This window comes from Salvelinus fontinalis, chromosome 37 (assembly GCF_029448725.1).
Source record: "Salvelinus fontinalis isolate EN_2023a chromosome 37, ASM2944872v1, whole genome shotgun sequence".
NCBI lineage: Eukaryota > Metazoa > Chordata > Actinopteri > Salmoniformes > Salmonidae > Salvelinus > Salvelinus fontinalis.
In genome coordinates, this window is record NC_074701.1 from 4805291 (window position 1) to 4820671 (window position 15381).

Here is a 15381-nt window from a genome sequence, read left to right on the forward strand (position 1 = left end):
AAGAGTTTGTCTGTAACTGATTACAGTACTAGGACAGTAGTAGTAGAGGATTAGTCCTTACATTGAACTCCTCTCTGACCAGTTTGTCTGTAACTGATTACAGTACTAGGACAGTAGTAGTAGAGGATTAGTCCTTACATTGAACTCCTCTCTGACCAGTTTGTCTGTAACTGATTACAGTACTAGGACAGTAGTAGGAGAGGATTAGTCCTTACATTGAACTCCTCTCTGACCAGTTTGTCTGTAACTGATTACAGTACTAGGACAGTAGTAGTAGAGGATTAGTCCTTACATTGAACTCCTCTCTGACCAGTTTGTCTGTAACTGATTACAGTACTAGGACAGTAGTAGTAGAGGATTAGTCCTTACATTGAACTCCTCTCTGACCAGTTTGTCTGTAACTGATTACAGTACTAGGACAGTAGTAGTAGAGGATTAGTCCTTACATTGAACTCCTCTCTGACCAGTTTGTCTGTAACTGAGTACAGTACTAGGACAGTAGTAGTAGAGGATTAGTCCTTACATTGACCTCCTCTCTGACCAGTTTGTCTGTAACTGATTACAGTACTAGGACAGTAGTAGTAGAGGATTAGTCCTTACATTGACCTCCTCTCTGACCAGTTTGTCTGTAACTGATTACAGTACTAGGACAGTAGTAGTAGAGGATTAGTCCTTACATTGAACTCCTCTCTGACCAGTTTGTCTGTAACTGATTACAGTACTAGGACAGTAGCAGTAGAGGATTAGAACTTACATTGACCTCCTCTCTGACCAGTTTGTCTGTAACTGATTACAGTACTAGGACAGTAGTAGTAGAGGATTAGTCCTTACATTGAACTCCTCTCTGACCAGTTTTGTAACTGATTACAGTACTAGGACAGTAGTAGTAGAGGATTAGTCCTTACATTGAGCTCCTCTCTGACCAGTTTGTCTGTAACTGATTACAGTACTAGGACAGTAGTAGTAGAGGATTAGTCCTTACATTGAACTCCTCTCTGACCAGTTTGTCTGTAACTGATTACAGTACTAGGACAGTAGTAGTAGAGGATTAGTCCTTACATTGACCTCCTCTCTGACCAGTTTGTCTGTAACTGATTACAGTACTAGGACAGTAGTAGTAGAGGATTAGTCCTTACATTGAACTCCTCTCTGACCAGTTTGTCTGTAACTGATTACAGTACTAGGACAGTAGTAGTAGAGGATTAGTCCTTACATTGAACTCCTCTCTGACCAGTTTGTCTGTAACTGATTACAGTACTAGGACAGTAGTAGTAGAGGATTAGTCCTTACATTGAACTCCTCTCTGACCAGTTTGTCTGTAACTGATTACAGTACTAGGACAGTAGTAGTAGAGGATTAGTCCTGACATTGAACTCCTCTCTGACCAGTTTGTCTGTAACTGATTACAGTACTAGGACAGTAGTAGTAGAGGATTAGTCCTTACATTGAACTCCTCTCTGACCAGTTTGTCTGTAACTGATTACAGTACTAGGACAGTAGTAGTAGAGGATTAGTCCTTACATTGAACTCCTCTCTGACCAGTTTGTCTGTAACTGATTACAGTACTAGGACAGTAGTAGTAGAGGATTAGACCTTACATTGAACTCCTCTCTGAAGAGTTTGTCTGTAACTGATTACAGTACTAGGACAGTAGTAGTAGAGGATTAGTCCTGACATTGAACTCCTCTCTGACCAGTTTGTCTGTAACTGATTACAGTACTAGGACAGTAGTAGTAGAGGATTAGTCCTGACATTGAACTCCTCTCTGACCAGTTTGTCTGTAACTGATTACAGTACTAGGACAGTAGTAGTAGAGGATTAGTCCTTACATTGAACTCCTCTCTGACCAGTTTGTAACTGATTACAGTACTAGGACAGTAGTAGTAGAGGATTAGTCCTTACATTGAACTCCTCTCTGACCAGTTTGTCTGTAACTGATTACAGTACTAGGACAGTAGTAGTAGAGGATTAGTCCTTACATTGAACTCCTCTCTGACCAGTTTGTAACTGATTACAGTACTAGGACAGTAGTAGTAGAGGATTAGTCCTTACATTGAACTCCTCTCTGACCAGTTTGTCTGTAACTGATTACAGTACTAGGACAGTAGTAGTAGAGGATTAGTCCTTACATTGAACTCCTCTCTGACCAGTTTGTCTGTAACTGATTACAGTACTAGGACAGTAGTAGTAGAGGATTAGTCCTTACATTGAACTCCTCTCTGACCAGTTTGTCTGTAACTGATTACAGTACTAGGACAGTAGTAGTAGAGGATTAGTCCTTACATTGACCTCCTCTCTGACCAGTTTGTCTGTAACTGATTACAGTACTAGGACAGTAGTAGTAGAGGATTAGTCCTTACATTGAACTCCTCTCTGACCAGTTTGTCTGTAACTGATTACAGTACTAGGACAGTAGTAGTAGAGGATTAGTCCTTACATTGAACTCCTCTCTGACCAGTTTGTCTGTAACTGATTACAGTACTAGGACAGTAGTAGTAGAGGATTAGTCCTTACATTGAACTCCTCTCTGACCAGTTTTGTAACTGATTACAGTACTAGGACAGTAGTAGTAGAGGATTAGTCCTTACATTGAACTCCTCTCTGACCAGTTTGTCTGTAACTGATTACAGTACTAGGACAGTAGTAGTAGAGGATTAGTCCTTACATTGAACTCCTCTCTGACCAGTTTGTAACTGATTACAGTACTAGGACAGTAGTAGTAGAGGATTAGTCCTTACATTGAACTCCTCTCTGAAGAGTTTGTCTGTAACTGATTACAGTACTAGGACAGTAGTAGTAGAGGATTAGTCCTTACATTGAACTCCTCTCTGACCAGTTTGTCTGTAACTGATTACAGTACTAGGACAGTAGTAGTAGAGGATTAGTCCTTACATTGACCTCCTCTCTGACCAGTTTGTCTGTAACTGATTACAGTACTAGGACAGTAGTAGTAGAGGATTAGACCTTACATTGACCTCCTCTCTGACCAGTTTGTCTGTAACTGATTACAGTACTAGGACAGTAGTAGTAGAGTATTAGTCCTTACATTGACCTCCTCTCTGACCAGTTTGTCTGTAACTGATTACAGTACTAGGACAGTAGTAGTAGAGGATTAGTCCTTACATTGAACTCCTCTCTGACCAGTTTGTCTGTAACTGATTACAGTACTAGGACAGTAGTAGTAGAGGATTAGTCCTTACATTGAACTCCTCTCTGACCAGTTTGTCTGTAACTGATTACAGTACTAGGACAGTAGTAGTAGAGGATTAGTCCTTACATTGAACTCCTCTCTGACCAGTTTGTCTGTAACTGATTACAGTACTAGGACAGTAGTAGTAGAGGATTAGTCTTTACATTGAACTCCTCTCTGAAGAGTTTGTCTGTAACTGATTACAGTACTAGGACAGTAGTAGTAGAGGATTAGTCCTTACATTGAACTCCTCTCTGACCAGTTTGTCTGTAACTGATTACAGTACTAGGACAGTAGTAGTAGAGGATTAGTCTTTACATTGAACTCCTCTCTGACCAGTTTGTCTGTAACTGATTACAGTACTAGGACAGTAGTAGTAGAGGATTAGTCTTTACATTGAACTCCTCTCTGACCAGTTTGTCTGTAACTGATTACAGTACTAGGACAGTAGTAGTAGAGGATTAGTCTTTACATTGAACTCCTCTCTGACCAGTTTGTCTGTAACTGATTACAGTACTAGGACAGTAGTAGTAGAGGATTAGTCCTTACATTGAACTCCTCTCTGACCAGTTTGTCTGTAACTGATTACAGTACTAGGACAGTAGTAGTAGAGGATTAGTCCTTACATTGAACTCCTCTCTGACCAGTTTGTCTGTAACTGATTACAGTACTAGGACAGTAGTAGTAGAGGATTAGTCCTTACATTGAACTCCTCTCTGACCAGTTTGTCTGTAACTGATTACAGTACTAGGACAGTAGTAGTAGAGGATTAGTCCTTACATTGAACTCCTCTCTGACCAGTTTGTCTGTAACTGATTACAGTACTAGGACAGTAGTAGTAGAGGATTAGTCCTTACATTGAACTCCTCTCTGACCAGTTTGTCTGTAACTGATTACAGTACTAGGACAGTAGTAGTAGAGGATTAGTCCTTACATTGAACTCCTCTCTGACCAGTTTGTCTGTAACTGATTACAGTACTAGGACAGTAGTAGTAGAGGATTAGTCCTTACATTGAACTCCTCTCTGACCAGTTTGTCTGTAACTGATTACAGTACTAGGACAGTAGTAGTAGAGGATTAGTCCTTACATTGAACTCCTCTCTGACCAGTTTGTCTGTAACTGATTACAGTACTAGGACAGTAGTAGTAGAGGATTAGTCTTTACATTGAACTCCTCTCTGACCAGTTTGTCTGTAACTGATTACAGTACTAGGACAGTAGTAGTAGAGGATTAGACCTTACATTGACCTCCTCTCTGACCAGTTTGTCTGTAACTGATTACAGTACTAGGACAGTAGTAGTAGAGGATTAGTCCTTACATTGAACTCCTCTCTGACCAGTTTGTCTGTAACTGATTACAGTACTAGGACAGTAGTAGTAGAGGATTAGTCCTTACATTGAACTCCTCTCTGAAGAGTTTGCCGTCGTCAGCGCATCGTATCCTGGTCTCCTCCTCCAGACAGTCGACCGGGATGGGGAAGTAGGTTTTAGAGGCAGACGGGGATCTGGGGAGCAGCACCACTGTCTGTTGCTCTGTGGGCGAAGGACGGGGGAGAGAGAAGACAGGTTCAGTTTGTTGCTCGAAGGGGTGGTGTGTGTGTGTGTGTGTGTGTGTGTGTGTGTGTGTGTGTGTGTGTGTGTGTGTGTGTGTGTGAGAGAGAGAGAGAGAGAGAGAGAGAGAGAGAGAGAGAGAGAGAGAGAGGAGAGAGAGAGAGAGAGGAGAGAGAGAGAGAGAGAGAGAGAGAGAGAGAGAGAGAGAGAGAGAGAGAGGGGGGGGGGGAGAGAGAGAGATTGAGAGAGAGAGGGGAGAGAGAGAGAGAGAGAGGGGGGAGAGAGAGGTAGAGAGAGAGAGAGAGAGAGGGAGAGAGAGAGAGAGAGAGAGAGAGAGAGAGAGAGAGAGAGAGAGAGAGAGAGAGAGAGAGAGAGAGGGGGAGAGAGAGAGAGAGAGAGAGAGAGAGGGAGAGAGACAGAGACAGAGAGAGAGAGAGAGAGAGAGAGAGAGAGAGGGGGAGAGAGAGAGAGAGATTGAGAGAGAGAGAGAGAGAGAGAGAGAGAGAGAGAGAGAGAGAGAGAGAGAGAGAGAGAGAGAGAGAGAGAGAGAGAGAGAGAGAGAGAGAGAGAGAGGGGATCAGATAACGTCAAATTGATCATAAATACAGTGTAGACATTGTTAATGTTGTAAATGACTATTGTAGCTGGAAATGGAAGATTTTTTCTGGAATATCTACATAGGCATGCAGAGACCCATTATCAGCAACCATCACTCCTGTGTTCCAATGGCACGTTGTGTTAGCTAATCCAAGTTTATCATTTAAAAAGGCTAATTGATCATTAGAAAAACAATTTGCAATTATGTTAGCACAGCTGAAAACTGTTGTCCTGATTAAAGAAGCACTAAAACTGGCCTTCTTTAGACTAGTTGAGGATCAGCATTTGTGGGTTCGATTACAGGCTCAAAATGGCCAGAAACAAATAACTTTCTTCTGAAACTCGTGAGTCTATTCTTGTTCTGAGAAATGAAGGCTATTCCATGCGAGAAATTGCCAAGAAACTGAAGATCTCGTACAACGCTGTCTCGTACAACGCTCCCCCCCTCAGAAACCCCATATTACTCAGAGGGGATATTCCCACATTGAGGAAGAGACGTGCTATTTCCAGGCCCAAGGAAATGTGCTCATCTGTGGGGACACAAATGCACGCACAGGAACACCACCTGATCTAACGAGCACACGAGGGGACAGCTTTATTACAGGCCATACTGTTTCTAGCTGTCTTAATCTCCCCCATAGAAACAACAGTGACAGCACCGTCAACAAAAACGGAAGGGATCTGTTGCAGCTCTGTAGAAGCCTGGGTCTGTACTTTGTCAATGGTAGGTTACGGGGTGACTCTTTGGGGAGATTCACCTACTGCTCACCTCTTGGCCACAGTACAGTAGACTATTACATTACAAATTACATTGTTCCTCAAAAGAACAGACATGGAAACAACCACACATTCACAGCCCAGTAAGCTGTACAACATCAGACATTCATACAGATGGGCCCAAAACATCACACAGAAGAATACCAGAAAGCAACCTGTAACCAAAATATTCAAACACTCTTAGATAACTTTCTGGATACCACATTCACTCACAGTAAAGAAGGCATCAATCTATCTGTACAAAACATCAACTATATATTCAGGCAAACGGCAAAAGAAGCACAACTGAAATTGACAAAAAAAAATCAACGAAAAAGATCACAGATGACAACTGGTTTGATGCAGATTGTAAAATTATAATGAAAAAATGTAGAACGCTATCCAACCAAAGGCACAGAGACCCAAATAATGGTGAATTACACCTTCATTACTGTGAGACTTTAAAACTCTATAAACGTAACACTCAGAACCAAAAAAGCACAACACAACAGCAAGCAGCTGACACTAATTGAGGAGTCCATAAACACAAACTACTTCTGGCAAAATTGGAGAAAAACTACAAAAATCTAAACAAGAGGAATTAGCGATACAAAATGGTGACACATGTACAACCCATTTTAAAACACTCTACAACACCGTTCAAATTGACACAAACGCAGAACAACGCCAAATTCATGAGAAGTTGAATGGATTAGAAAAAGCTATAAAGGACAATCAAAGTCCACTGGACTCCCCAATTACTGACCAGGAGCTCTATAAGAAACTTCAGGCTCTCAAATTTAAAAAAGCATGCGGACATGATGGCATCCTAAATGAGATGCTCAAACTCACTAGTGCAGAATTTCAATTGGCTATATTAAATTTCATTTTAATTTGATCGTGAGTGTAGGTTATTTCCCTGACATCTGTAATCAAGGACTCATAACTCCAATCTTTAAGAACGGAGACAAATTTGACCCTAACAATTACAGAGGCATTTGTGTGAACAGTAACCTGGGGAAGGTTTTCTGTAGTATTATAAACATAAGAGTTCTAAACTTCCTTAATAAGCACAAAGTCTTGAGTAAAAGCCAAACTGGGTTTATACCAAAACATCGCACAACTGATCATATTTACACCCTACACACCCTGATAGATAAACATGTCCATCAAAATAATACCAAAATATACGCTTGCTTTATCGACTTCCAAAAAGCATTTGATTCTAAGTTATTGAAAGTGGTGTAGGGGGTAAAACATATGACATAATTAAATCCTGGCAATACGTGCAGCATCAAAATTGGCAAGAAAAGAACAGAATTCTTTAACCAGGGGTGGGGGCTTCGCCAGGGTTGTAATCTGAGCCCTGCACTCTTTAATAATTACATCAACGAATTGGCCACTATTCTAGAAAAATCCTCAGCCCCTGGTGTTAGTCTCCACAATTCAGAGGTTAAATGCCTACTCTTCGCAGATGACCTATGCCTGCTGTCACCCACAGCACATGGCCTACAGCAGAGCCTGGACCTGCTAGAGCAGTACTGCCAGACCTGGGCCCTGGCAGTAAACCCCAAAAAGACTCAATTAATACTTTTCCAGAAGATTTTCCAGATCTCAGGGAATTAGACCAAAGTTCTCAATTGGTACAAAATATATAGAGTACTGCACACACTACAATTACTTAGGTTTAAAAATAAGCTCGACTGGACACAATGATGCAGTGAATGAACTGACAGAGAAAGGACGCAGGGCATTCTACGCCATTAAAAAACAAACTCTAATTGAAATAATGTGGCTAAAACTAATTAAATGTGTCATTGAACTAATTGCACTTTATGGCAGCGAGGTGTGGGGTCCACTTGCAAAACAAGACTTCACCAAATGGGACAAACACCCCATTGAAACCCTGCATGCAGAGTTCTGTAAGATTCTCCTACATGTCCAGAGGAAAACTACAAAAAATGCATGCTGGGCAGAATTAGGCCAATATCCCCTAATAATAAAAACTCAAAAAAGAGCAATTAAGTTTTGGAAACATCTAAAATACAGTGACCCCCTCTCATATCATTACCAAGCCCAGCAATGCCAAGAGCTGAGCAACGAAAAGAGTCCCCTCATCCAGCTGGTCTTGGGCTGAGTTCACAAACCTGTTCTACTAACATACTGAAGCCTCAGGACCAGAACATCCAATCAATCAGGATAAACCAAATTACAACACAGTCAAAACAAAACTACATTGCTTATTGGGAAACACAAGCACAAACACAAAGCAAAATGCAGTGCTATCTGGCCCTAAATCAACAGTACACCGTGGCTAAATATTTGACCATGGTTACTGATCAAAACCTTAGAAAAACCTTGACAAAGTACAGGCTCAGTGAGCACAGCCTTGCCATTGAGAAGGGTAGACACAGGAAAACCTGGCTCCCTGTAGAGGAAAGGCTGTGCAACCACTGCACCACAGCAGAACCTGAGACGGAGCTGCATTTCCTGACAAAATGTCAAAAAAATAAAACTTTTAGAGAGTGTCATTTCCCCAAATGTGAAACTCTTATTCAAGGTTTCAAAGACCTCTCTGATGAGAGTAGGCTACCCGTCCTGTTGGGGGAGGACGCAGAGAGCTGTGGGTTGGCAGCGCACTACATTGCTGCCTGCCATAAGTTGAGGGACAGTGTCTGACAGACCAATCAACCAGCACCAATCAACCAGTCCTCTACTGTATGTTATTGTTATTGTTGAATGTATGGTTATTTTGACCCTTAGTTATTGTTGTTACTGTTGTCCAGTTAACAATTTAGATTCTTCTTATTTTAATACTGTAAATATCGTCATGCCGATAAAGCAAATTTAATTGAGAGAGAGAGAGAGAGAGAGAGAGAGAGAGAGAGAGAGAGAGAGAGAGAGAGAGAGAGAGAGAGAGAGAGAGAGAGAGAGAGAGAGAGAGAGAGAGAGAGAGAGAGAGAGAGAGAGAGGGAGAGAGATGGAGAGAGATGGAGAGAGAAAGAGAGAGAAAGAGAGAGAGAAAGAGAGAGAGAGAGAGATGGGTTGAGTTGAGAGGAAGTCGTGATGTCTGCATTTACACCGAGAAGTGCCGGAGAAGCACATTTTTTTGGAGACAACATTTACAGACAAATGATTAAGTTGTAAATGTAGGACGATCACTTAATCCATCGCTACCTAGGTTCCTAGAGAAAGCAAATCTACGATCAGATTGATGATGTACATAGACATTCATCTATACATTTAAATCATTGTATTAAATACTGTATGTGCGATACACACTAACTGATTTCAGATGCTGAATACTTTAAATCTATGTTAAATCTAGACTCTTCAAACAAGTGATTTACGTTTATTGGTCACCAATGAACGCCACTAGTGGTTAGAGGTCACTGTCCCCAGAGCCAGCATCACCAAGCCAGCATCCTCAAGCCAGCATCACCAAGCCAGCATCCCCAAGCCAGAGGAAGCACAGCCACACTATAGAAGACTCTGTTGGCATCCCCAAGCCAGAGGAAGGACAGCCACACTATATACGACTCTGTTGGCATCACCAAGCCAGAGGAAGCACAGCCACACTATAGAAGACTCTGTTGGCATCACCAAGCCAGAGGAAGCACAGCCACACTATAGAACACTCTGTTGGCATCCCCAAGCCAGAGGAAGCACACAGCCACACTATAGAACACTCTGTTGGCATCCCCAAGCCAGAGGAAGCACAGCCACACTATAGAAGACTCTGTTGGCATCACCAAGCCAGAGGAAGCACAGCCACACTATAGAAGACTCTGTTGGCATCACCAAGCCAGAGGAAGCACAGCCACACTATAGAAGACTCTGTTGGCATCCCCAAGCCAGAGGAAGCACAGCCACACTATAGAAGACTCTGTTGGCATCACCAAGCCAGAGGAAGCACAGACACACTATAGAAGACTATGTTGGCATCCCCAAGCCAGAAGAAGCACAGCCACACTATAGAAGACTCTGTTGGCATCCCCAAGCCAGAGGAAGCACAGCCACACTATAGAAGACTCTGTTGGCATCACCAAGCCAGAGGAAGCACAGCCACACTATAGAAGACTCTGTTGGCATCCCCAAGCAACAATACTCTGGAAGGTTTTATTAAGAGTCCACACTATAGTACAGAAGACTCTGTATCCCCAAGCAACAATACTCTGGAAGGTTTTTTTAAGAGACCACACTATAGTACAGAAGGCTCTGTATCCCCATGCAACAATACTCTGGAAGGTTTTATTTAGAGTCCACACTATAGTACAGAAGACTCTGTATCCCCATGCAACAATACTCTGGAAGGTTTTATTAAGAGACCACACTATAGTACAGAAGACTCTGTATCCCCATGCAACAATACTCTGGAAGGTTTTATTAAGAGACCACACTATAGTACAGAAGACTCTGTATCCCCATGCAACAATACTCTGGAAGGTTTTATTAAGAGACCACACTATAGTACAGAAGACTCTGTATCCCCATGCAACAATACTCTGGAAGGTTTTGTTAAGAGACCACACTATAGTACAGAAGACTCTGTTGGCATCCCCATGCAACAATACTCTGGAAGGTTTTATTAAGAGTCCACACTATAGTACAGAAGTTGTCAATCGTTGTCCCTGATTGAGAATCATACTTAGGCAGCCGGGGTTTCACGTGTGTTTTGTGTGTGTTTGTTCCTTGTTAGTGTTTCGCCACACAGGACTGTCAAGGTAGTTTTATTTTTGTTATTTTGTATCGCATATTTGTTTTCGTGTTATTAAATTACCATGGAAACCAACCACTCTGCATATTGGTCCGATCCTTCTCGTCTCTCCTCGTCCGATGAGGAGGACGATATAGACTATCGTTACACTATAGGAAGCCTGCTCTATAGTCCAGTTATATTCTGATCAGGAACGTAGTGTTATTAGGACAGCCTATAGGAAGCCTGCTCTATAGTCCAGTTATATTCTGATCAGGAACGTAGTGTTGTTATTAGGACAGCCTATAGGAAGCCTGCTCTTAGTGTTGTTACTAGGACAGCCTATAGGAAGCCTGCTCTTAGTGTAGTTATTAGGACAGCCTATAGGAAGCCTGCTCTTAGTGTTGTTACTAGGACAGCCTATAGGAAGCCTGCTCTTAGTGTAGTTATTAGGACAGCCTAGAGGAAGCCTTCTCTTAGTGTTGTTACTAGGACAGCCTATAGGAAGCCTGCTCTTAGTGTAGTTATTAGGACAGCCTATAGGAAGCCTGCTCTATAGTCCAGTTATATTCTGATCAGGAACTTAGTAGTGTTATTAGGACAGCCTACAGGAAGCCTGCTCTTAGTGTAGTTATTAATAATGGATGTGACAACGGCTGCTTGTATTTTATAAATGTAACACACCAACCGTGTTGAAGAAATACATGTGGAGAGAGCATCATTAAATATAGAGTATTATGTGGTAAGGACATGTCACAGTGAAGCATCGAGGGCTACGGCGTCATGCAGATTGGGACTTGTTAGTTGATGTAGGTTAGAAAACGATCGGTTGTCTCCTTCACATCAGTAACCACAGGAAGACAGACGACAACCACATGACAGTGAGGGGACTCCTGCAGAGCAGAGAAGATGACTCCACCTACAGCGTGACATTAAAACCCTATCTATCGGTTGTCTCTTCTCAACAACGCCTGTATGTGTAAAGCAAATCAGTTCCACTTTGTTCTTCAACCCAGGGCTCAACTTGAAAGAGACGGCGATCTCAGTGTGACTGGTTATAAATAAAAGATCAATGACATAACGAGGATAAACACTCGTTATTAAAGGTGACCGTACCTTGTTCTTCCAGGATTCCATTCGGTATTTTCTTGTCGACTGCTGTGACGACCTCCTTTCTCTGGTTTCTCAACCTGCCAGGTAGAAAGAGAGACGGAGGAAGAGAAGAAGATAGAGAACATGAGGATGACAGATTAAAGGACATAAAGGGATACATTTTACCTGCGACTATTAGTCAAGTTCACTCCAAAACATCAGTTCTAAGTTCTAACAGTTCTCAGAACTAACAGTCCTAAGCTCTAAGACCTAACAGTTCTAAGCTCTAAGACCTAACAGTTCTAAGTTCTAAGAACTAACAGTTCTAAGTTCTAAGAACTAACAGGTCTAAGTTCTAAGATCTAACAGTTCTAAGTTCTAAGATCTAACAGTTCTAAGTTCTAAGAACTAACAGTTCTAGGTTCTAAGATCTAACAGTTTTAAGTTCTAAGAACTAACAGTTCTAAGTTCTAAGAACTAACAGTTCTAAGTTCTAAGAACTAACAGTTCTAAGTTCTAAGATCTAACAGTTCTAAGTTCTAAGATCTAACAGTTCTAAGTTCTAAGAACTAACAGTTCTAGGTTCTAAGATCTAACAGTTTTAAGTTCTAAGAACTAACAGTTCTAAGTTCTAAGAACGAACAGTTCTAAGTTCTAAGAACTAACAGTTCTAAGTTCTAAGATCTAACAGTTCTAAGCTCTAAGACCTAACAGTTCTAAGTTCTAAGAACTAACAGTTCTAAGTTCTAAGATCTAACAGTTCTAAGATCTAACAGTTCTAAGTTCTAAGAACTAACAGTTCTAAGATCTAACAGTTCTAAGTTCTAAGATCTAACAGTTCTAAGTTCTAAGAATTAACAGTTGTAAGTTCTAAGTTAAAAACTTTAGTTACACGTTATATAAAGCACACAAATACGTTGGTATGGTACCATCTGAAACTGGAAAAGTTGTTTTTTCTCATTAGAGTCCAGGGTTGATGAGATCACAGAACACAGCACTGCTCGGTTACAGCTACAGCAGGTCTCTCTCTTTGACTTCAGCTCGTTCATACTAACCCGCCTGGCTGTGTAGTTTTCACTTTTACTGTAGCCAGCGTGAGGCATGAACAACTGCTAGCGGTTCATTTCCTGACTGGAGGCTCCGCCCTCTGCTGATTGGGGAGAGGAAGGGTGACGTCGCCTTGGCCCACGCCCTTGTCTGGCAGCACACACACACTACCCCACCCTATGACTGGTACGTTACCTGAGGAAGTACCAGGCCAGCAGTATGCTGATGACAAGCAGCACGGAGATGACCAGCACGGTAGGCAGGACGTGGGAACTCTGGGACTTGGTGTTTTCTGGAAAGGAGAGGGAAGAAGGAAGAGGCAGAGGTCATGGACCAAAAATCTGTCCTTCCTCCGAAAGTGTGCACTTGTTCACTTCCCTTCATAGATTAGAAAGGAAATAGCGGAACCCTCCCTCGAGTCTAGCCCAGGCCTCCACCAACCCAATGTAGTGAACGAGTACACACTTCAGGAGGTAGGAGAGGTTATTGGGGAGGATCCAGACAGCAGAGAGAGAGTCAACAAAGGAACAGGAAGACGCCTGTGGTAGAACAGAGAGTTGAGCGTAGCAGTACAATTACTAGATAGGTCAAAAGCCACCTCAGATCATGAATGTCCTTTCTAGTTATTTTATTTCTACGGGGCTACAGAGAGTTGAGCACAGGCCAAGTGCTGAGCAGTGTTCAAGCAAAAAACTTTTTTTTTTTCTTCCAACGGACAACAAAAACAACCCTTTTCTTATTGGACTACAGCAGATAGTACCGCTCTGTTTCAGAGTGTTTTCATCTGTGTTGTCCCTACTGAACACAACCCTTTTCTTATTGGACTACAGCAGATAGTACCGCTCTGTTTCAGAGTGTTTTCTTCCGTGTTGTCCCTACTGAACACAACCCTTTTCTTATTGGACTACAGCAGATAGTACCGCTCTGTTTCAGAGTGTTTTCTTCCGTGTTGTCCCTACTGAACACAACCCTTTTCTTATTGGACTACAGCAGATAGTACCGCTCTGTTTCAGAGTGTTTTCTTCCGTGTTGTCCCTACTGAACACAACCCTTTTCTTATTGGACTACAGCAGATAGTACCGCTCTGTTTCAGAGTGTTTTCTTCCATGTTGTCCCTACTGAACACAACCCTACTCTGGTGGATGACAGGTGGGAATTAAGGTTGGCAGGCAACTAGACCCATTATTATGGTCTGGATGGAGGCCTGATTTAAGATCTGACTTGGCTATGTCCCAAATGGCACCCTATTCCCTATATAGTGCACTACTTTTGACCAGAGCCCTATGGCACCCTGAGAAAAAGTAGTGCACTATATTGGGAACAGACTGTCATTTGGGCTGCAAACTTTGTCTAGGGAGATAAGTACCAGGGACAAGCTCCTCTAAACCTGAGAGACAGAAGGGCTGCTGTTAAGGGTTATCTCCTCTAAACCTGAGAGACAGAAGGGCTGCTGTTAAGGGTTATCTCCTCTAAACCTGAGAGACAGAAGGGCTGCTGTTAAGGGTTATCTCATTTAAACCTGAGAGACAGAAGGGCTGCTGTTAAGGGTTATCTCCTCTAAACCTGAGAGACAGAAGGGCTGCTGTTAAGGGTTATCTCATTTAAACCTGAGAGACAGAAGGGCTGCTGTTAAGGGTTATCTCCTCTAAACCTGAGAGACAGAAGGGCTGCTGTTAAGGGTTATCTCATTTAAACCTGAGAGACAGAAGGGCTGCTGTTAAGGGTTATCTCCTTTAAACCTGAGAGACAGAAGGGCTGCTGTTAAGGGTTATCTCATTTAAACCTGAGAGACAGAAGGGCTGCTGTTAAGGGTTATCTCATTTAAACCTGAGAGACAGAAGGGCTGCTGTTAAGGGTTATCTCATTTAAACCTGAGAGACAGAAGGGCTGCTGTTAAGGGTTATCTCATTTAAACCTGAGAGACAGAAGGGCTGCTGTTAAGGGTTATCTCATTTAAACCTGAGAGAGACAGAAGGGCTGCTGTTAAGGGTTATCTCCTCTAAACCTGAGAGAGACAGAAGGGCTGCTGTTAATGGTTATCTCATTTAAACCTGAGAGAGACAGAAGGGCTGCTGTTAAGGGTTATCTCCTCTAAACCTGAGAGAGACAGAAGGGCTGCTGTTAAGGGTTATCTCATTTAAACCTGAGAGACAGACGGACTGCTGTTAAGGATTATCTCATTTAAACCTGAGAGACAGAAGGGCTGCTGTTAAGGGTTATCTCATTTAAACCTGAGAGACAGAAGGGCTGCTGTTAAGGGTTATCTCATTTAAACCTGAGAGACAGAAGGGCTGCTGTTAAGGGTTATCTCATTTAAACCTGAGAGACAGAAGGGCTGCTGTTAAGGGTTATCTCATTTAAACCTGAGAGACAGAAGGGCTGCTGTTAAGGGTTATCTCATTTAAACCTGAGAGACAGAAGGGCTGCTGTTAAGGGTTATCTCCTCTAAACC

General features: G+C 42.2%; 1 protein-coding gene across 3 annotated transcripts in view; it reads right to left on the reverse strand.

The window, feature by feature from the left end:
* The window catches only part of LOC129835999 (receptor-type tyrosine-protein phosphatase epsilon-like), a 95591-nt gene that overhangs the window by 44284 nt on the left and 35926 nt on the right, over positions 1 to 15381 (reverse strand). For 2 of the 3 annotated variants that reach the window (XM_055901709.1, XM_055901710.1), the window contains exons 3-5: positions 13125 to 13221; positions 11907 to 11980; positions 4587 to 4723 (exon numbers count right to left, since the gene is read on the reverse strand). In XM_055901709.1, coding sequence (XP_055757684.1) covers positions 4587 to 4723; positions 11907 to 11980; positions 13125 to 13221 — 308 coding nt within the window. Of the gene's footprint in view, positions 1 to 4586; positions 4724 to 11906; positions 11981 to 12811; positions 12943 to 13124; positions 13222 to 15381 lie in introns of those variants that run through there. The other variant, XM_055901712.1, reaches the window with a different exon arrangement.